At 36.0% G+C, this 23,175-nt stretch overlaps 1 protein-coding gene across 6 annotated transcripts in view; it reads right to left on the bottom strand.

Annotated features, from left to right (window-relative positions):
- Positions 1 to 23,175, bottom strand: part of HMCN1 (hemicentin 1) — a 529,724-nt gene that overhangs the window by 235,325 nt on the left and 271,224 nt on the right. For all 6 annotated transcript variants that reach the window (XM_068541417.1, XM_068541420.1, XM_068541418.1 and 3 more), the window contains exons 20-30: positions 20,164 to 20,276; positions 18,298 to 18,457; positions 17,504 to 17,672; positions 14,257 to 14,384; positions 12,152 to 12,424; positions 11,061 to 11,156; positions 8,321 to 8,515; positions 7,203 to 7,333; positions 6,903 to 7,050; positions 4,831 to 4,957; positions 2,279 to 2,433 (exon numbers count right to left, since the gene is read on the bottom strand). In XM_068541417.1, coding sequence (XP_068397518.1) covers positions 2,279 to 2,433; positions 4,831 to 4,957; positions 6,903 to 7,050; positions 7,203 to 7,333; positions 8,321 to 8,515; positions 11,061 to 11,156; positions 12,152 to 12,424; positions 14,257 to 14,384; positions 17,504 to 17,672; positions 18,298 to 18,457; positions 20,164 to 20,276 — 1,695 coding nt within the window. The remainder of the gene's footprint in view (positions 1 to 2,278; positions 2,434 to 4,830; positions 4,958 to 6,902; positions 7,051 to 7,202; positions 7,334 to 8,320; positions 8,516 to 11,060; positions 11,157 to 12,151; positions 12,425 to 14,256; positions 14,385 to 17,503; positions 17,673 to 18,297; positions 18,458 to 20,163; positions 20,277 to 23,175) is intronic.

Genomic DNA, 23,175 nt, shown 5'->3' with positions numbered 1-23,175 from the left:
AAAATGTATTCATCACATTCTTTGGCAACAATACAACAATGCAGAGAAAACTATGCAACAGCTTAGGGGAAGTATTGCACCTATTGTTTAAAAGGTTGGTTCTGGTAGGAGGCCAATGGTAGCAATAACACTTTTGTTTAACTTGGATGCCCGTACAGCTAATCTTTCAGTAACATTACTGTTTTTTGGAAGACATGTCTGTTCACGACTGATTTCTTCCACAGGCTTCTATTTATAGAGAGAAATGATTTAAAAGCCTGCATTAAATAAAATTTCTTTGATTCAAGAAAGCTATTTGAACTTTATATAAAGACAACTAACATTAAAAAAGGGAAATTTGCAATTCAGTGAAGTTATATAGAAATCAAGCCAGATTCTATATATATTTCAAGTTGCAAGACAATACAATCACTAAGTAGATAATAATAAATGAATAATATTCATTGAACTTGTACTGTAAGCTGGGCAATATAAAGTATCTAGCAATTGATCCTTACAATAATATTATTAAGTAGGTACTATTATTATCCCTATTCTATAGATGAGAAAACCGAAGCTCAGAGGGGTCAGGCAATTTGTCCAAAGTTGCAAAGTTAGTAAGTGGCAGAAGTTGGGTCTGAACCCAAGTCCACTTACCTCAGAAGCCCAAGTTCCTTTTTTTTTTTTTTTTTAAATTCTTATTGGGGTGTAGTTGATTTACAATGTTGTGTTAGTTTCAGGTGTACAGCAAAGTGAATCTGTTATGCATACACATATATCCACACGTTTTGGTTTTTTTTTTTTTAGATTCTTTTCCCATATAGGCCATTACAGAGTACTGAGTAGAGTTCCCTGTGCTATACAGTAGGTTCTTATTAGTTATCTATTTTATACATAGTAGCATGTATGTGTCAGTCCCAGTCTCCCAAATCATCCCCCCCACCCGCCACCTCCCCACCTAACCTCTGGTAACCATAAGTCTGTTTTCTACATCCGTGACTCAAACCATCACCGTCCAACAGAATTATAATTAAGACCACATATATAATTTAAAATGTTCTAGTAGCCACATTAAAAAGCAGGAAAATAATACATTTTACTTAGTCCAATATATCTAAAATATCATTGTTTCAGATGTAATCAATGTAAAATTATTACTTAGGTATCTTGCATTATATTTTCATATTAAGTCTTTGATATCTGGTGTGTATTTTATACTTACAGCTTGTCTAAATTTGGACTAGCCACATTTCCAATGCTCAACAGTCACGTGTGGCTGGTGCCTACCATACTGACCGGTGTATCACTAGACAATTCATTCACTGAGCAAGTATTTCTTGAGAGCTACTGTGTCTCAGACATTAAAGTAGAGAACATGCAAAACAAGGCCCTGCTTTTATGAAGTTTAGCTTCCTTTGAGAGAAATAGCAAATAAGTAAATAAACCCATAAGTAAGCAATTAAACTATCAGACAGTGATCCGTGCTATAAAGAAAACTAGGACAATGTAATAGAGAGTGATGACGTGATTGGTTTGGTTTGGGAAGATCCTACAAGGAAGTGACACTCCTGAGGTATCTAAACTTTTCTTGAGTGTCAAACGCTATACAAAGCAGAAGATAGTGCAGGAAGTAGAGCCACAATAAGCATGACTGGCCTCATGAGCCCTATCCCTTTCTATCATGTAATTCTTTGTGCCTGCAACATAATGTTCAAGTGCCTTCCTATGGCTCCTGGCATGAAAAATAAATGACCTTGGCAGTCACCTTCCTCAGGGGATGTTGAGAATTTTAGTGAAATGAGGGCTACATACCTCTGATGGGGACTTAACTGAGAGAAAATAGCAGCACAGCCTAAAACATTTAAATATTACCATGTGGTCTGAATAAAGGCCAAGATGGAATGAGAATAGAATAATTGAGTTGTTCTCATACCATCATCTTCATTCTATTTCATGCATCTCTACTCTTTTTAGAGCTTTTTAAAAACCCCTTTAGGGATACAGACATTTGATTTATGTTACACTAACAAATCAGGGAATACTTGACCTCTTAAGTGAGGTCATATGAAAATCACTAGACCCCTTGAAGAAATCCATACTTAATGATAAAATACATTAAAATTGGACGCAATGTTATAGCCTAAAACACATGAAAATAGGCTTTTTCTTTTAAAGTAAGTAGCATTCCAAATTACTTAGTATTGAATCAAAGAGCAGTTAACAGTAGAGCAAACCCTGATTTTCAACGTATAGTGAGAACTGATAATAACAGTAAAAAGCATAAGAACGTCACACTTACTATAGAGAGTCAGTTTTATATCCTTGGCTTGTTTGCCAGCTGCATTAAACACAGTACAGTGGTAGCGTCCCTTGTCACTTCTTCGTGCATTCTTTAAATGTAAAATTTGTCCTTTGTCTAGAAGTTCAATATTAGGGTCTCCCAAAAATAAAGGCCTAGAAAAAGTAAAATTTTATTCCATGGGCCCATTTTTGTTTTCCTAAATGTTTTCTCTTTTATTAATCACAACAAAAATCATTAAGTCATATGAGTTTAAAAATATGAATCAAAGTTGAATTTTTTAGTATGAATCTAAAAAAATACAATGATATGATTAAGTACTTCTGTTTAGAAGAACAGAATTATTAAACCACTTTACTAATGAAAGTAGATAATTATCACTTTGAGAAAAAACTTCCCTTAAACTTAAATTGAATGAATATCATTAAATTATTAAATTGAACTTCATTTCAAACTTAAATTGTTGAATAATATTACTACAAAACTTTATTTCTTTCATTCAACCCCCCCTTTTTTTTTTTTTTTTTTTGGTTTACAAAGCCAAAATTTCTACCATCATTCAGAAAAGAAAAACTAAGTGTCCAGGAGCTTCAAACCAAGCAATATTATTTGTAAACTAATATTATAACACTTGGAAAAATATTTACAATAGAATGAACGGTTATCACTTACTAAAGACAACGATCATGCCAATTTTCCTAAAAAGTAGATATTGTAATAAATATGAATGCTTTTATAATCATAAATACTGAAAGATATTTACCCCAAAGGCAGCTCATATATATTTGTCAAGAAGTCTTCTTCTACTAGACAGAATCATTTACTAACTACTATAAAATGCTTACTTTATGTTTGGCAGCAGCTTTATTTAATACTTAAAACATCATGGTAATTAAAGTCTATGATATCCTAAGAGTCATGCCTTTAAAATCCATTGATCTTTCAGGAAGACCCATAGCCAGTTTTTAAAAAGCTGCAGTGAATTAGCCCCATGATAAATAGATGCACTGCTATATTAATAACCCACCAATCAGACTACAAGATTAAATGGAAACACATTTAATTTTCTGTGGTAGCATCCCATACTATTCCTTGGTATGACTCTTTTAAGTTCTCGAAAGCTAAGAGAATAAAGTACTTTACTTTAATGCATTTTAACTGTTTAAAGAGGTGGAATACTTGATAATGCTACTCAAATTGAAGTAACTTTAAAACTTTCACTGACGGTTAATTATGCAAGTAACACAAAAATTGAAACAAACAAAAAAACATTATAATAAGAAAAGGTCTCCTTGGTTTATTACCCCTAATGTGAGTCTTTTCTCTAGACTTCTTACGATTGTCAGTTTAGTTTGTGTTCTTCCACATGTTTTTCTAAACATTTTTCACCCATAAATGTATTGCTAGAGGAATCTAAAGTTGTTATACATAATGGTATTGTATTATTGTTCTACTTTTCACTTGACAATAGCTATGGAGATAGTTTTGGTACATATAGCTTGATCTTACTCTTTCTAATTGCTGTCCAGTGTTTCATAATAAGACAATGCCATACGTCATCTATCCTCTCTCCCAATGTCAAGCTTTAAGCAGTTTTCACTTTTCTGCTTTCACAGTGTTTCAGGGAGTATTCAGGGAGTCAAGCCTTCCTGCAGAATAGATGACTGGCTTCCCTGTCCTAGACACCAGTAGTGTAATTGCTACATTATAGCATATGAGCATTTAAATTTTAATAGATATCAACAAATTGCCTTTCAGAGTACTAATTTACATTGTCCCATCAGAGCCCTATATCCTGATTTCCTTCCCATACTCTAAGCCAACACTTGATATTTTTCAAACCTCTACTTTTTCTTGCCAAACTAATCTATGAAAAACAAAATCATATTATTTTGCTTACCTTCTCCAAATTATTGAAGGTAAGCATCTTTTAATATATTTATTGCTTAACTATATAACTTTTTAATTGCCTGTTTATACCCTCCACACATTTTTCTATGTTGTTTGTCTTTCCTATTAACATAAAAAAAGTTTTTACACAATCCTTTATTTTATACACTGCAAACCTTTACTCTTTGCTATTTAGGTCTTAGACAGCTGCTTTCAGAAATTATAATAATACACAAGGGCTAAGAGAAACATCTAATTGCTCTTTTGTGGTTGTTCCTTTTTGACCATATATTAAACTAGCTTAAGCATTCATCTTGCTGTCATAAGCAAGTTTTCCTTTTTAATAATTCAAACAATTCCATGTAAAGCCAAGATTATCTCTGTACTTGGATCTTGTATTTTTCATTTTTCATTCTTAGCCCTTAGTGTATATTTAGTGTATAATAAATGTGAGTTCCTCTGTGTCTCTAAAATAAATTCCCAGCATTTCTAAAGCCTTACAATTCATAAATTCATAAATTTGAGACCATTTTTGAACAATATTGTTTTTCCTTCATGTTCATTTAATAATACTCTATGTGGTAAGATAATTAAGAGGGGGAAAATCCACATCTATTTCCAAACAATTGGATCCTTGTAACAAATACAGAAGAGGTACTCACTTGCCATCTTTGAACCAGTGAATAATGGGAAAGGGAGTGCCTTTGACTTGGCATTCAAGGGTGGTATCCTGGTGGAGGGCAACTGAGACTTCACTTGGGGAGCTGGTACCTATTATGGTGGGTGGGACTTGAACAAAGACATTTTATCATGAAAATCTATGACTTAGCAAAAGGAGCGGGGAGTGAGAGAAGATAATGACTTCTATAATATTTCAACAAGATCTTAATGTTAAAAGTAAAATATCATACAATAATCCCTTTCATATCACATCTGCGGACCCAAATGTCAAATTTAAACATAGGAACACGTTCATGAAAGATTTGATAGCAAGACAATTACTTGGAAGAATTACAGTAGTAAAGAACTCATTTTGAGGAGTATTAAATCAATGTACAAAAGGAGTTGAGAATACAAATGAGCCATGAAGCTCATATAATGAAATTTACTACTGCTATACGTTTTAGATAATGAATGACATGGTCAATGACAATCTTATAATGTTTAAATTCTACCACAGTGCTGTTCGAAATATATTACCCTTGTCTCTTTTAAAGGGCTCCTATGCTAAAATTGTATATGAGATATAATGTGAAAAGATTGTACTAGTTTTTATTCTCGGAATTATAAAGCATATTAAAGAGCTCCCATAAACTTCCCTGGTCTTTGAATCCTCCCCCTTTATATCACGTTACGGTGTTTGATCTTAATCTTCAGAGCAATGATCAGCCACTAAAGGGTTTCAATAAGGGAGGGCTGTGATCAAATTTGTTTTAAGACCACACTGGCTTCTGAATGAAGATCGGATTCCACTGGCAAATAATGGATGAAGGGGAGTAGTTAGGAGGTTATTACATTAATTCAGCTTATAAATTATAATTAACATGGAATTAAGAAGCAGATTTAACAGGATGTAGACAGATTTACAGAGTCAGGGAGAGGGAGGTAGGAAGAATGAGTACCAGGTTGCGGCAGAAGCAAGTGGATGGATGGAAGTGCTGGTCACTATGATGGGGGTCACTGAAGGTGACCAGAACAGGCATTTACTGAGACCTTTCTGTTTTCTATGCCACTGAGATATTCAAGCCAAGATATTGTGGAGGAGGTCAGATATATCACCTGAGAGCTCAGGGAAGAAGTCTGAGTTGGAGATGAAAATGTGGGAGTCATCAGTGCACAGATAGCAGTCAAAGTCATGAGAGTAAATGAGTGCCAAGAGAAATAATGCCAATGGGACTAATGATAGAAAAGATCACTTTGTTTTTATAACCTATACTAATAATGGTAATTTTAGCAGAGGAAATTCAAAGTACTTCAGGCTTTGAGAAGACTTATGAGAGAGAGAACTTTTATGTTTTAGCAGTTTACGAATGTTAATTCTAATGCAGCATCATTCCCGGACCTCACTTCCACTCCAGACTTACAAATCATATGCCCTATCGATGAGCAAAACATTGAAAAGGAAGGAAGTCATTTTATCACAAAGTAAACTTTGATCAGCAAATATAATTTCACAAACTAAACTTACAAAAATTTTATGATTATGATTAAAACATTTTAAATGTTTTAAATCCCAATTTATTACAGCTGCTACCCATTCTCAGCATTCTCCCCACTTAATTAGAATCAGGGCTGAGGTTGTTCAGTTATAGGAATTAATTAGAATGCAGGGGAGGGTGAATTTACTACCTTCCTCAGTTCAAGTACAACCTAGCAGCTTTAGGAGATGTCAGCAACATGAATGAATTTTACCGTGCATCATCCGGCATAGTTACTTCCCAAAGAATTTCCTGACCACCTCATTAGAGAAACTAACAAGAGCAGTAATTTAGTATTTTCTGTACAAGACAGTACCAAGTACCCATAGACATCGCTATATGATAATAACAAATACCTATAAACTTTCTATATCACATGGTTCTGATTAACCAATATTAAAGACAAAAATAATAATAGAATAAAATGAATGATATTTCTCCTATCAATTTATTTTTCATCTCTTTAATACAGTTAATGCTGTCCTATATAAGAAATGCATCTGAATTGAAGTTTTTTAAAAGAATGTTTTCCTTACCTAGCACATCGATGTTAAAATACTTTTGAGAAGTGCCTGCAGTATTAATTGCTTTGCAGGAATATCTTCCTGCATCCTCTGGAGTGGCTTTGAAGAGCTTTAATATCTTCCCATTGCTCACAGTCTGAATAGTGCTGCTTTCAGTCACCTTTTAAGGCCAAAAGGGTCAGTGTTATTTCCAATCCTAATAAAAATTTGAAGTAAAATTTTTATACTATTATTAATAAGAAAGTCACATTTGAATGATTTACTTCAGAGGGAGAGGCAAGGACCTATGCATATTTGGATGTCTCCATTTACCTGGACATCATCTTTATACCACATAATGATGGGAGACGGAGTACCTTCAACTTCACAAATGAGACTGGTCAGCTGGTTGACCGACACGGACACATTTGTTACTTGTTCTTTATCTTTAATTACTGGAGGAACTGCAAAAAGTGAGAAGTTGTAGTTAGATAGTTTTAAATAAATATTATATACAAAGTTTCTTTACAAAGGACTTTAGAAAGCAAATTCTGAGATACCTGATAGCTAGAAAGGCTGGTCATACTTAAGACAGCTTTTATTATGAAATGAAGAGTCTTGACCACTATATTTATAAGTAACTCATTGAATTTTTACTTTAGTTATTATTTCAGAATTTTGAATTAAGGATAAATTTAAGGGAGATCCTATTTATTTCACATATCACTCAAAATGCAAACTGCTAGAGTCTCAAGTTATGTGAGACTACTTTGCTGATGAGAATGAATATTGCCCAGTGTTTCTGGAAGCCAATATCCATCAAATTTCAAAATGCACATATCCATTGACGCATGCAAAGTGCCATATATACATGATTTCATTGAAGCGTTACTTAGAATAGTAAACGAACGGTACCAAACCAAATGCTCATCATTGATAGAAGAAGGTTAAGTAAATCATGGTACGGTGGGATGCTAGGTAGGCATAAATAAGAGTTAGGAATATTGAATAATCCCCAAGTTAGAGTGTTTAATGAAATAGGCAAGGTGTGGAGTAATGTATATAATGGTCTACTATAAATGCTTTTTGTATCTAAAAAAAAGAGGATGAAATATATATTCATATTTCTTCGTTTTTGCATAAAAATATCTCTGGGAAGATACATACACACACACACATACCTAACAACTTTCCTTGCCCACAGAGAGGACAAGTAGATGGCTTAGCCTAGGTCCAGGGGACTTTTGATTATGTATCTTTTTCTACCATTGGAACTTTCAGTGATATAAAATAAATCAATAAATGCAGTTAGACCACTACTCTTCTGGTTGATAACACGTTTATTCACATAAATATTAAATAACACTAGACTGAAAGAATAACGTATATAAAAGAATCTGAAAGTGTCACATATTCAGTTATACGATTTTAGCATTTCTATCTGTATTTACCATGGACTTTGAGGTTATATTTTCTTTCAGTGGTTCCAGCTTCATTGACTGCCACACAAATGTACTCCCCACTGTCATACGGCGTAACAGAAGCAATAACCAACAATGTGCCATCTTCTAATATAGAAATACCAGGATCTCTGGCTGTCAGCTCTCTACCATTCCACAACCATTTGATGGTTGGTTTGGGGGTACCTAAATAAGAAATTAAAGCTTTGTGATATTTTACAACAAAATTAGAAGTCACTATTAAATATCAAATATCTTGAGGAGAAATAAAATTTGTTATGATTATAACATGTACCCTTAGGTACTATGCTTCTTTGAAGACATTGCTCCTGGCATGGGATTTTGACGAGATTACAGTATTTAATGCCTCTAATTCCTGATCAGTCTTAAAAGATGTATGGTCTGTAGTGTAGAATTTGATCAAAGTTGTTTTTACCAAGACATTCAGATGATAGTAAGCAAAGCAAAACATTTTCTTGAGTGAGTTCATGGTGCTAGTGGGGGAAAAAAGCTATATTAATTAAATGGACTGGAAATGGGGAGAGTTTTTGATGAAAATAAAGGAAGAGCAAAAATAAGATACTATCAGAGGAATATACATGAAGATTGCTCAGAGTACATAAACGACGTACAGAAATGATGCTTCATAATGCACATTTTAAACAGGCCTAATAGAGCAGAGATGAGGAACTTCTACTATCCACACATCTTCTGGGGATCCCATTCTGTTAAACAGAGGGCAATAGATTAATTCTTGACTTTTTATACTGAAAAGAAAGCTGAGAAAGCAGTGAGCAGAATTGCTTTCCTCAATTTATTTATGACCAAGAGAGTGAATGGAAGTTACATAACTCATGCATGAAAGTGATAAAAACCATCTTAAAATGCATAATGGAGCCAAAAGGACATACTTGAAATAGACAAACAGTAAACTCTATAATAAGAATGTATTTATTTAGCAAACAATGTGCCAGGCACTATTCTAAGTACTTTCACATTTTACTTAATCCTATAAAAATAAAAAAAGCACATTCAATAAAATTAATAGAATTGTATAAGACATGGCTAATAATCTTATATTAAAGCATAATAAAAATATTAAAGAATGGTCATATATCTAAGTACAAAAGAATGCCAGGAATACATAGAATGTGTCATTTAGGTTAAACTCAAATTGAGTTAAGGAATTATAAAAATGACTGTGATCGACTATGAATGACTATGAACTAATGAAATGACTATACTTATGGGAAAAAATACAACAAAAATATTGGCCTGTTTCATCATCCTCATAGTAAGATGCTGACTGATGAGGAAGAGAAGATAAAACTGATGGACTGCAGTTGTTCATGTTGTCAAGGAAAAAAGGGGGTTATAATCATTTCCTCATACCCTACTCATTCTTTTATGTGGTTCTCAAACTTCTCAATTAATATTTGTTAAGGTAATAAATGAAAAAGTAAATGAACGAGCAAAAGAAAGAAATTGTGTTCTATTTTATTTCTAAATGGTAGAACCACCATGGCCAAGATGAAATTCATGGCAAATAAAATGAAAAGGCATCTAGCTATTTTAAATGAACTCAAGAATTCTATCCCAGGTGAAAATAGAGTACTAGGAAGAGGTGGTATTTCAAAATGGAAAAGGGAAGTCCAAGCCAGCTTGGGAGTCAGGGATTCAGTGGAGAGTACAGAGCAATAGTGCCACTGGCAGGGCTCCATCAGTAGTAAGCACCCACAGAACTCAGCTGAACTTAAACCTTTCTCAAGGATCCTTCTCCAGGCCTTGCCTCCCTCCCCACTGGCTCTGGGAATAGTTACTGACAATTCTTTAGCTATCTGAAAATCTTGTTAAAGTTATCTTTCTTTTAATGCTGTTAAGAGATGCAAAATCTTGCTACAGTAACAGAGACAGCCTTAAGGACCTTCAACTGCCACTGTCTCCAGGGACAGGAGAGTTAAGAGTGACATGTGGGAGCGCTAATGCTACCAGCGGCATGGAGCCCTCCGGGAGGTCACGGAAAGAATACTGCTTGGTCTTTGCCAGAACTGTTACAGACTCATTTGAGTCATTGCAGATGAACACATATGCAAAAGAAAGGACGTTCTTAACCATCTTTTGGGCATCCAGAGTAAGGTGATGGTGACAGTGCCTTTTTCACATCCTCTAGAGGAGAGAGAATAACAATCTCCTGCCAGGAAACATGGTGGGATAGAAAACCCAGAAATTCAGGGAGAGAAGGAGTTTGGACAAGCATCAGAGAGCCAAGTTACAACCGGGCTCCAGAATTACCAGTAGAGGATAAATCTAGAAAGAGGTTTTTAGAAAAGAAGTATCTAGAACAAACAAGGGGATTGCCCTAACTTATACCCCCGACTGAGATAAATATGCAAAAGTTTGAATAGCCCTATCTGTCACATTTTAAAGAGAATTCTTGTCAAAAATAGAATGAACTAAGAAGGAACAGGAAGGAGCATGAACGACCTGGAAAACATGCTAGATGAGGCAAGTTTGAAAGAACAGAAGGTCTTTCCAGTGAAGGAAATAAAACACCTGGGAGGGAAAAATACCTATTCAACCTAGTTGTTATTTGAAGAGGGATTAGTTTCCGTTATGCCCAAATGTTATAACGAGGACTGACAAGTAGAATTTTATGATGTTTGGGGTTCAATATAGAATTCTGGAACAATACAACACTATGCCAATGCCCATGTGTCCGAGTATTACACACCTTTTGCAGAACATGGAAATGCAATGTGTTGATTGGCCACTCTTTCTTGGAATGGAGTGTTATACGGAGGCTCTAGAACTTCCAGCGTAGGTGGTTCTGTTAGAAAAATAAATGCATTATCACAGGCTTTCCTTGGGCAATATCGAACTCTTCTGAGGCTACGTATGACACCTGCTTCTCTATTCCTACCTTTGCAATGGTATTCTCTCTGCCAGGAGTGCTTTTCCTCCTGATTGGACATGGCTGGTTCCTTCCAGTCAACAAGATTTCACTATAAATATTATCTCCACAGAGAAGTCCTACATGACAATTCAATCTAAAGTAGCCAACTGCTGGGAGCATCACCCTGTTTTAATTTTCTACACAGCATGTCTCACGATCTGTATTTCTTGTTTATTAGCTTGTTTGCTTTCTGCCTACTTACAGAACCGCTCACGAGAGCAGGTGTTTTACCTTTGTCACTATTTCCTCCTCACTGCCCAGATCATGACAGACACCTGGCAGGAACTTGATAAACACTTGTTGCTTGAAGGAATAAAGATTCATCTTTTTTTTTTTTTTTTTTGGCCGTGACGCGTGGCCTGTGGGATCTTAGTTCCCTGACCAGAGATCGAACCCATGCCCCCCTGCAGTGGAAGCTTGGAGCCCTAACCACTGGACCACCAGGGAGGTCCCCAAAGATTAATATTTAAACCCTCAAAATAAGGCCTACACCATTACAGGGAACTAGTGGACCTCGACTTTCTAAGGATTAATATTGAGTGCAAATTACCACTATGAGGTAAATCCTACTCCAACCCACCCTGCCCACAATTTCTTCCAAACCAAAAATAGCGGGTGGGGCACTTATCTAGGATTATTTCCACTGTCTACATCATCCAGGGCAACTCCATTTTCAAAGGTAAACAGTTTTGTAACATATAGTTTCATTTCTTTCTGGAATCATTCTCCTTTCAAAGTTAACTAGAGAGTCATAAAAGTTATATAGAAATCTTCTAAAAGTGATCCAAGACCATCCAAGACTATATATTCTGTATAGACTCCAGGGTTTTTCCCCCACTGTACAAATATTTTCCTAGGCCAAAAATCACCTTGGACATGTAGCGTTATCTCCGTCTCATCACTGCCTGCTATGTTAGTAGCGACACATGTATATATGCCAGCATCGGAGAGCACAGCTTGGTCGATGCTGAATGTTCCATCTGGATGACTAATATGCTGCAGTCCATCAACCAACATGGCGCTTCCACCTGTAAACCAGGTGATTACAGGAAGAGGTGTCCCTTGAGCGCTGCATGGAATGTCCACTCTTTGACCAACTTGGACTTTCATAACTGTAGGGCCACGCTGTATCTTTGGAGGCACTGGAAACAACAACTGAGTATTAATAATCCAACTTTTAAAAAATTCCTCCTTTTCTCACTTTAAATGAGAGCTCCTCACCAAGAGGCAGCATGAGAAAGTGGAATAATCTCAGGATTTGGACCCAGGCTCAGGCCACTTAACTAGCTGTGTGATCTAGGGCAATTCCGTAAATTTCCTGAGGCCTGTTTCCTTGATAATCCAGGCAAAATAACCTCTTCAATACCAATACACTGCAAGGATTATGGGAAATAATGAATATAAAACTCCTCATTCCAAACTCGAGGAAAAGTAAGCATTTAATGATGTCAGATTTCTTATAATATATAAATAACTTAAGGTTTAAAGCCCTCTTAAATGGCAAACCAGTTAATTTCTATCATCTAAGTGAGTAAAACAAAAAGCATTTTTCTCCATGTATTCTTAGTTTTTGTTCTCTTTGTGGAAGGTTTAGCCAGACAGTACGAAATATTTCTAATAAAAGCTTTTGTTAATTTCAGAGAAGAAAATCAAGATAAAGCCTCTATTATTTCCCTTTATCTACATTCCTTCAGAAATTTAAATGAGATAATTTATCAAAACACTGGCAAGTAGTATTGGGTTCCACATACAAGCATTATGAACTATAGAATCAAGTTGACTCCTAAGAATATGATTAGAATTTATGTACTTTACTTCCCTAATAATCCCCATTCCTCTGTCCTTTTGTTAAAACTTAATATTTAACCAGTATATTCTAAAGGTTTTCCCTTACAACAAACTTTTAAGTTAGATAGTACAGGCATACTTTATTTTATTTTATTGTGCTTTGCTTCATTGCACTTCACAGATATTACAATTTTTACAAATTGAAGTTCTACGGCAACCCTGCATTGTCAAATGATGGTTAGCATTTTTTAGCTGTAAAGTATTTTTAAATTAAGGTATGTACATTATTTTTAAAGACATAATGCTATTGCACACTTAATGGACTACAGTACAGTGTAAGCATCATTTTTATAGGCACTGGGAAATCAAAAAATTTGTGTGACTTACTTTATTGCCGTATTTGCCTTATTGAGATGGTCTGGAACTAAAACCGTAATATCTCCAAGATATGCCTGTATTATTATCATCATTTTATGAAAGAGAAAATTAAATATAAAAGAGGGTAGGTAATATGCCTAATGCTAGTAAATGACAGAACTCTCATTGGATTTCATATCCCACAGTCAAGAGGACACTACCGCAGTGACTGATCTGAGAGTGAAATCAGGCCAAAACTATTTGAGAAAATTTCTTCTGATATTTGAATGTGTGGCTTACAGTATGTGCTCACTAAGCATGTGTTGAATGAATGAGTAATTATCAATAGATAGACTATGGCAAATTGAGAGAAGAAAGCAGACTACCTAGAGAGTTTTAAAGTAGTTAAAGAATCCCAGGAGCAGAATGTGTTCAGTGGCTGAGCTCTATAAACATTGAAAATGACCATTTATATGCTATTAAGTTCTTCCTTGAGCATTCACATTCGCTTCTACAAAAAGCCACGGGTCTAAACACATTTTCTTTTTTTATGGTGTATCAACAATGGTCATAAGTGACTATAGACATCTAGTAAAATTGAGATCCAAAATTTTAATACTGTGCATCTGAGGAAAAAGGGGAGAGTTGTTTACAGATGGCAGATAAAGATTTCAGAGTAAATGAAAGAAAATCACAAGTCTCAGATTTTAGAAAATTTTTCTATAATTACTCTCTATACAATTTGAGGTTAACTATCAAAGAAACTGGGACAATAGGTCTCCCTGTGGCCAGTATATGCCATAGCATATGCCTTCATTTCAAAACTCACCATGGACATTTAATTTAACAGACTGGGTCACGTTCCCAGCAATATTTGTGGCAACGCAAAGATACATCCCACTATCTGAAACGCGGGTCTCAGTGATCTTCATTGAACCAGAAGGAAGGAACGTGTGTCTAAAAGAAAGAAACCAGAGAGTAGACCATAAAGTATGAGGATTTAAATATCCCCTATGCAGTTACAATTCAATGTGAAATTACTACTCTGCAAGTTCTTTTTCAAACCATTCTCCCATCTATAATGTCATTTCTATACACCTTAAAAGTCAGGAATTTTAATAATTATCAAAATTGTCTTGTGTATTCTGTTTGTTGTTCTTACAAATACCAAATCAGTTTTCTTTTACATTTAAATCTAATGTAAGGGCCTGACGTTGTCAAATAATTGTACATCTCTCTGCTTTGCTAAGTTGCAGCTTTACAAAGTAAATGTACATTTTAATAAACTGTAAATATACTCTGAACACATTATTGCTTTTTTCTAAAATGCTTCATTTAAAAATTTAGTATGTTAAAATAAAGGCAAAAGAAGGTACATATGCAATTCTCAGATATATACTGAATATATTCCTCCTATGTAGTTAGGTAAACCAGATCTACATATAAAAATGTTATGTTAATTGTGCTAAAATAGCTTTAAGAGGGAGGGGGTCAAATAGACCTACTTACTATCAAGGTTTCTTATAAGCTAAGACAAATAAAGTGTGCTATTGGCCCAGAGACAGACAAATAGATAAACAGTTAAAGATGGAAACCCCCTCTCAAAAAAAAGACTTAAGCATGTATGAGAACTCAACATGTAATGTGCAATATCAGAGGTGGTGTTACAAAAAGTCAGGAAAGGACTGACTATTCAAAAATGGTGTTGGGCAAGTGGCTCTCCACATGGGAAAAATAAATAAATAAAATTAGAGCACTACTTAATACTACACACAAAATAAAAATTCAGATGTATTAAAATCCAAAATGTGAAAACAAACTTTAAAATTGCAATAAAACATTGGAGTCCTGTTTATGATCTTCCTAAAGTACAAATCTAAAGAAATGATAGATTAACACCTTGAGCTACATACAAATATTTAAATTCTGTACAACCAGACACCATACATAAACCTGAAAGGCTAGGAGTAGACTGAGAGAAGATATTTTCAACACATACAACAAACAAAGGATTGTTATTAAGAACAAAAACCAAATTTCTACATTCAATAAGAAAAAGAGAAACAAGTCACCAGAACGCTGCAGCAGGTTTAAAGAGGCAATTCACAGATAACACAAATGGCCAACAAACAAGGGAAAACATTCCAGGCTCACTAGAATTCAGTCACGTGAAAAGTAAGACAGTTGCAAGACACCACTTCACATCCATACGAACGGCAAAAAATTTTAAGTCAGTCAACACCACGCAGTGATTATAACGTGGCAAAAGGTACACCTATATTCTGTTGGTGGAAGGTAAATCAGGATTGCCCCTTCAGAAGGCAGTTAAGCAGTGTCTACAAAGCTGAAAATAGTAATTCATTCTAACTAGAAATTGGGGTTCTAGGTACAAGTCGCAAAGAAACATGCATATGCATACAAAGAGAGATATAAAAAGATATTCCCTGAAAAGCCTTGTTTCTAAAGCCAAAAAAAAAAAAGAAAAGAAGAAAATGTAGAAAGACAAAACAAACAAGAACATGAATGTCCATACACAGGGAAATGTATACATAAAATGTAGAATATGTATATGGTAGTTAAAATGAATAAACTGAATATATTAAATATTGAGTCAATAAAGCAAGCAGTAGGATAATAATATAGAACATGTTACAATGGTAAATTGAAAACAAGTACACAAAACAAAACTAAAAATAGAGAAAACAATATTCTATACTATTTAAGGATGTATGCATAGGATATACACCAAGTCTGTGTCAGTGTTTGTGTCCCTGGGAAGGGAGAAAAGAGATTATGACTGAGGAGGGGAACAATGAAACTTCAACTTTATCTGAAATACAGTATTTCTTCTATTCAAAAATATCTGAGGCAAATATTTTTTCAAAGAAATAGTAAAGTAGTTCTAAATTGTTTACTTTTTTTCTCACCAGTCGTAGGGAAACTACTGTGGCATGAATTTATAGCTTCATAACTATACATCAACAAGTCTAAGAGACAATAGCTAGAGACTATAATTCTTATTCCGCCAGTAACTTCTGGCATGATGTTGAGTTAAAACAGTAATTGCTACCATTCTTTGAGAACCAGAGATGGGATATAGAATGTACATTATCTTATATCATCCTTTCAGGTATTATCCCCATTTTATAAACAAGAAATCTGGGCTTCCCTGGTGGCGCAGTGGTTGAGAATCCACCTGCCAATGCAGGGAACACGGGTTCGTGCCCCGGTCCAGGAGGATCCCACATGCCACGGAGCAACTAGGCCCGTGAGCCGCAACTACTGAGCCTGCGCGTCTGGAGCCTGTGCTCCGCAACAAGAGAGGCCGCGACAACGAGAGGCCCGCGCACCGCGATGAAGAGTGACCCCCGCTTGCCACAACTAGAGAAAGCCCTAGCACAGAAACGAAGACCCAACACAGCCAAAAATAAATAAATAAATAAATTTATTTAAAAAAAAAAAAAAAAAAAAAAAGAAAGAAATCTGAGGTTTGAAGAGGCCCACTGAAAAAACTGCCAAAAGTTTCAGGTAAGCTTTAAGTGGTGGAGGTAAATTAAAACTCACACCTGCATGGCAACAAAGGTTGTGCTCTTAAGGGCTGTGGCATTCTGCTTTCCATGTCACTTAGCCTATCAAATATATTGTTTCAGTGGGCCTTTATTTGTATAAGGGTTTAAGTTCAATCAAGAAGATTTTTACAAAGTCATCTAATGAAAGTCAAATCCTAGATATTAGAGAATGTATTGTGTTTTATTGCTCCTCTGGGATTAATGGAATTTTATAATATGCACTTTGTGCTAACCAGAATCTACATACAAATCCACTCCATTTTCATAACTACCTTGTAGAATGCACCAGTGGGAAATTATGTCAAAGCTGGGTGTTAGCATTTCTGCTATTAAAGAATGACTTAGAAGGTATATATGTTTTCTGTAGGCTCGAATGTACATGTAAATTACCTCAAATTTAAAAGGTTTTTTTTTTTTTTTTTGAGACATTTGAAAACCTGAACAAGTACAGTCACCTGTCCCAAGAGATTATGTTTCACATGTTTCGATTCATCCCAGGTCCCCTACCTTGGAGAGAATGGCGAGATGAGCTGGGTTTCTTTGGCCCAGGTAATGATGGGTGGGGGTAAGCTCTTCACTTCACATGGAAGTGTCACCTCTACCCCTGCAAGGACTGAGATCTCAACAGGCTTATCCTGGGACAGTCCTCGTTGATCTCCAAACACTCTGGGCCTTACTAAAATAAACACAAGTTTTGAAACGGAAACAGTACATTGAAAACAAAGCACACTTTAACTCACATTAAAATGTGGACTACTAATATTCTTCAGTAATTTGCAAAAAGATGCTGTTTGTTCCGAAGTTTCAGGACGTATCTAAAGCTTTCCATTAACACACATTGTGAGAGCTTAAAGGAAAATGACTAGAAAGTTTTCCTTTTTAGCTCCTTCTTTCAGAACACAATGCAGAGGTCAGCTGAAATGCCCTTTTAGAATCTAGCATCTGTAAAAGTAACCTCTCAAGGCAGAGCACTAACCAAGACATAGCTGAGGTTTGGCTTTGCTAGGAGTTTTAACTAAGTGGTGTTTCTAAAGAGGGTTGGGTACCATAAGCATACTCCTTGGGAAAACACCATAAAATTTTTCCGAAAGGCTATACAATTCCTCTCCCTTTAAATCAGAATCTAAGTAGAGGAGATGTTGGTTGGCAGGAAAAATGCATTTTTGTACAAAACTATAAACTTGGAAGAGTAGTTCACTTTAGGGGTACAGCTCTCTAGTAACATTATTTGGGAGAGAAATGTGAGTTTTGGCACAGACAGACAGTGTCAAAGAAAAACATTCCTCCCCGAGGGCTCTCACCATAGACGGTCAGCTGCACTTTCCTTTTGGCGTAGCCGGCTGCATTGGTGGCAGTGCAGACGTACTCCCCGCTCTCCTCACCTCCAGGGGACACCACATATAGACTTCCGTCAGCCCCTGCGGAAAACTTAGCACTGCTGGTGGAAATCCGCTCGCCTTTCTGCAAAACAACACAGAGCAAAAAGTGTTTTTTAAGATAATAAAGGAGTGACTTAACGTCTGGAAGAGGAAGAGAGGAAGAAAAAAATCTCTAAAGGGGAAAATACTGATTGAAAGAATGCTAATTTGAAGAAAGCTCTTTGTAAGAAAAATGAAACAAACAATGCAAAGGTGACATTTCTTCACACCAAACTAGATCCCGTTCATTCCAAAGCTACTTAAAAGTGGAGGGGATGAGGTAGCAGCAGATGGGTTGATTGTTTATGCTAAGCCAGGTACCGTTTTTGAGCACGTCACATGAATTAATTATGTTAATGCTCACAGCAATCTTATGAGTAGGAACTACCACAAGCCCTGTTTTACAGATGAAAGCATTAGATCTGGGGGCTTGGTAGAGTAACTTGCCCAGGGCCAAAGAGTCAGTCAGTGGTAGAACTGGAACTCGAACCCAGGCAGGCAGGCTTGGGGGCCTAAACTCTTAACTTCTGTGCATGATCCCAGCTCAAAGGCCATCCTGTAAAGACGATTTCATTTTTATATTTCCCTAAAATGCATTAAACTTCTACTCAGTACCAGAGACTGTGCAGTTTGGGGGATTAGCTTCACCACCATATTTTTGTGCCCAGGAGGCAGAAATCTTAACCTTTCAATTTAATTTACAGATGTCAAAACCAACTTCTCTACATTTCAGAGATTTTTAGAGGTATAAAATCAGATGTTATGACAAAATACTTTGGTTGTGACCCTAAATATACAAACGCCATATTTCATTATTATGCCATCATTTTATATTACTTTCTCTCTACCGGATTTAATCTACAGAAAATATGCCATCTTCATGGCTGTTGAAAGATGGAAAGGACTTCCTCAGGAAATGGAAGAAGGAAGTCCTTCTTTCCTCACTGCAAGAACATAAGGAAAAGCCAGAGAACTTCACGAGAGGGGGATAAATGAGTTCATATATGTGTCTTATTTTGGCTTCCAGAAGAGCAGAGTCCAAGATAAAGATTTGGAGTCAGAAAGTTTACTTGGAAAGTGATTCCCAGAGGCTTGAAGGGGACAGTTGGAGAGTGAGGCAAGAAGGAAGGAAAGCTAATAAAGGGTTTCACTGCCCTGGTTTCCTCCGTGGCTGGGCTTATAAGCTCAGTGTGCTCGGGGCCCTCTGAGAAACTACGTAGATGCACCCCAGAAGGATTCTTCTGATAGATGAGAAGTGGGACATTTATATGGGCCACCTCCCCCTCCCAGGAGTTAATGTTCTTGTACTTCCTGACCACTCAGCAGGCTAAGTGGCCTTGTGGGGTTTTGGAGAAAGCCCTGAGTCCCCAAACTAGAGAGATACATGCATGAAGAGTGACCCTGGCAGAGAGCACGGAGCAGTCCACCAGAGCTGAGCTTAAGTCAAAAGGGTTTAGGGGATGCGGCAGGGAGTAAAAAAGGATCTGCTACAACATGTGAAGTGCTTAGAAAAGTCCCCGGCGCAAAGAATGTGCTATATTAGTGTTCACTGTTGTGTTAATACTATTTAAGCATCAAGTAGTTGAATGCACTAAGGACATTTTAAGGTCCCGTCTAAGAGGTATGACTGTATGGGTTTTCCTTTCTGTAAGGTTCTATGGTACAGTGACAAGTTCCATGTATGAAAATATCCAAATATTGTTGTAGCAACGCATATTATTAACAAACATCTCTAGATACGTCATTTACCTTGGACCAGATGATAGATGGTTTGGGGATTCCACTTGCCTTGCATGGTAAAGTTACTGGAATGCCTTCTATGGTACTGAGTACCTGCTGCCCATGCTGGATGGTTGGCAGAACTGGAAAAGGAAGCAACAGGCAGAATCTGAGCACCCGTCCTTCCATTCAGCCTCACAAGTTTAACGTTGAACATTTTCAGGAGATACGAATATTTCTAAAAACTAGCAAAGACAGCCTTTTCTGTTAGAAACGTATGGCAATTTGTAAGGGAGTGTAATAAAGTAAATAAAATAGTTGCAATCTGAAGAATTTAATAAAAACTTAAAATCAAGTTGTAAATTAAGTTGATTTTCCTAACAAAAATAAGAGAGGACTGAAGGAAATCGTATCTTCAGGAAATTCAAGCTAGAACTACATCCTAACAGTTACACACTTAACATATCTTTCACCATTGTCCACTACCCCATTAAGCTGCAGTGAGCTGACTTAACCTCACCTCCAGAGAAATGGACTGTTTAACCACTACAGATTAAATACCTGTCTATACACAAGAATCACTTAGCAAGCTACTAAATTTAACCTTGAAAATAGAATCTATTTTCGTAAAAGGAATTCAAAAGTAAAGCTTGAAAGGCCTCAGGAGTTTACATTTAAAAGTCTAAAATACAAGATTCTAAGTCAATATTTTTCACTAAGAAAGCATACATTTTGACTTTAGAAAGCAACTAAAGAATTGACATTATATGACTGGAAGCAGAAGGAAAGGGAAGACTTCATCATTCTATTCTGTATATATCTGTTCATCATAACCAACTTGCATACAAAAAATTATCAATACTCAATGTCCTCAAAATAAAGAATTTGATTAAAGAAGCTCCCAGGGACTTCCCTGGTGGTCCAATGTTAAAGAATCCGTCTTCCAATGCAGGGGACGTGGGTTCCATCCCTGATCAGGGAACTAAGATCCCACATGCCGCAGGGCAACTAAGCCCACGTGCCACAACTACTGAGCCCGGGTGCCTCAACTAGAGAGAAGCCTGCGTGCCACAAACTACAGAGCCCATGCATTCTGGAACCCACGCGCCACAACTAGAGAAGAGAAAACCTGCACACCACAACTAGAGAGAAGCCCGCGCTCCACAACAAAGAGCCTGTGCGCTGCAACAAAAGATCCCGCATGCCTCAACGAGGATCCTGCATGCCGCAACTAAGACCCGCCGCAGCCAAAAATAAATAAATAAATAAATTAAATAAATAAATAATAAATCTTTTAAAAAAAAAAAAAAAAAAAAAAGCTCCCATACGTGAAAGTACCTAACACAGCGCAAGGAACGTAATAAAAGTCCAATATATACCAGGAATTTCCTTTCCTTCCCCCAGAAAGATGAGACTGGAGCTGTTCCCTAGAGCTCAAGCACTCACTGTGGCTCTTGTTTTTAAGTCAAATTTCTCTAGAATTATCCCAGCTACCCTGGAGTAGAAGTTTGCCAGAACAAGAGAAACCAGAGACCTCAGTGCAAAAGCTTCCTTTTGAAAGGCTTAGATGAGCTTTGCTACATCCTTGTATTTTCCTAAGGCTGGGATTATTCTTTAGATCATATCTTCTTAAAGAATTGGCAGTAAATTCCCAGCCCTAGACAAGAATGTCAGGCTACTCTCTAAAGCGAGAAATTTAATTTCCAGAATCATCATGGAATAGTCAACTTTCAACTTTGCTGTCATTTTATGGCAACATGGAATAAGCCATTTTTTAAAATACATATTCAGTTTGACAGCTATAAAGGTAAGTGGCAAATTTAGGCAACAGTTTTTCAAATCTGATGACATTTGAGTATGGAAGAGTTTTTCTCTCCAGATTGTCAATCTATGTAAATCAACATGACAATTAAATAGTTTGTCATTTTAATTTGCACTTATACATGCATTCGTTAATTCAATTCTTCTAAGAATTCATTGAGAGCCTTTGATTTACACTGTTGTGTTAATTTCCACTGTACAGCAAAGTGACTCAGTTATACACATATATATATATATATACATTCTTTTTATAATATTCTTTTCCATTATGGTTTATCTCAGGATATAATAAATACTCTTAAAAGTGGAGAGGCAGAGTGATGAAATTAACATAAATACAGAGGTATAGAGAAATTGTGATACTGCATCACATCCAACTCAAAGGCAAATCTGTCCTCTAAATAGCTGTTTGGTTTAGTTCATGTCAAACGCTGGGTTAATTTTTCTTAATCTTATTAACTAAATCAGTTACTCATTTTGGCCTAAGATGGATGAAACAATGTTGTGAAATGACCTTTTAACTTTTAATTGTTAAAATTTTTCGCATCTTGATAAACCACATCATTGGTTTGTCTTGTCTTCTCCATACTCCTCGGATTTGGCAGACATCACAACTAATCGTGTCACTCTTTCACCCAAGTGAAAATTTATATCAGAATTCTTCTCAACACAATATTCTAGGCAGTTGCTAGACGCCAAAGGGAGATGACATGAATGCATTTCTACCGTAGATTCTCAAACTGGTCCATTAAGCACCCTCCGCAAAATGTATGGACTGATCTTCTTTAAAAAATAGTTAAACAACTATACCCAATTTGACATTACGTATTTACTCAACTAATTTAATGTTATTTTGGTATTTCTTCAAGAATATCTCACATAATTTTGGTGGAGATTGGTACAAGATTGGTATAACACTGAAAGAGGTGGAAGAGGCTATTTACAATGAGAAGCACACATTAAAAAGAAGATGGCCTGTATCCACTGAAAATTTCAACAGAACAAGCAAAATTTGGAAATTACTGGATTCTCCACTCCAGGCCCTAAAAAAGACTGAATCAACTACTAAAAATAAATGTTCTGTTCTACTTTCATCCCTGTACACAGAGCTAGTTTTTAATACAACACTTTAAAAAGCAAATGTTGCAAAGTCTTTAAAGGAAATATACAAAAAAAGTTACGACAATTTCTTAAGCTATGAAGCTGTTATTTATTGAGATG

Source organism: Eschrichtius robustus, chromosome 3 (genome assembly GCF_028021215.1).
Source record: "Eschrichtius robustus isolate mEscRob2 chromosome 3, mEscRob2.pri, whole genome shotgun sequence".
In the NCBI taxonomy this organism is placed as follows: domain Eukaryota; kingdom Metazoa; phylum Chordata; class Mammalia; order Artiodactyla; family Eschrichtiidae; genus Eschrichtius; species Eschrichtius robustus.
Note: the sequence above shows the minus strand (reverse complement) of the source record. Positions and strands in the feature narration are given on the sequence as shown.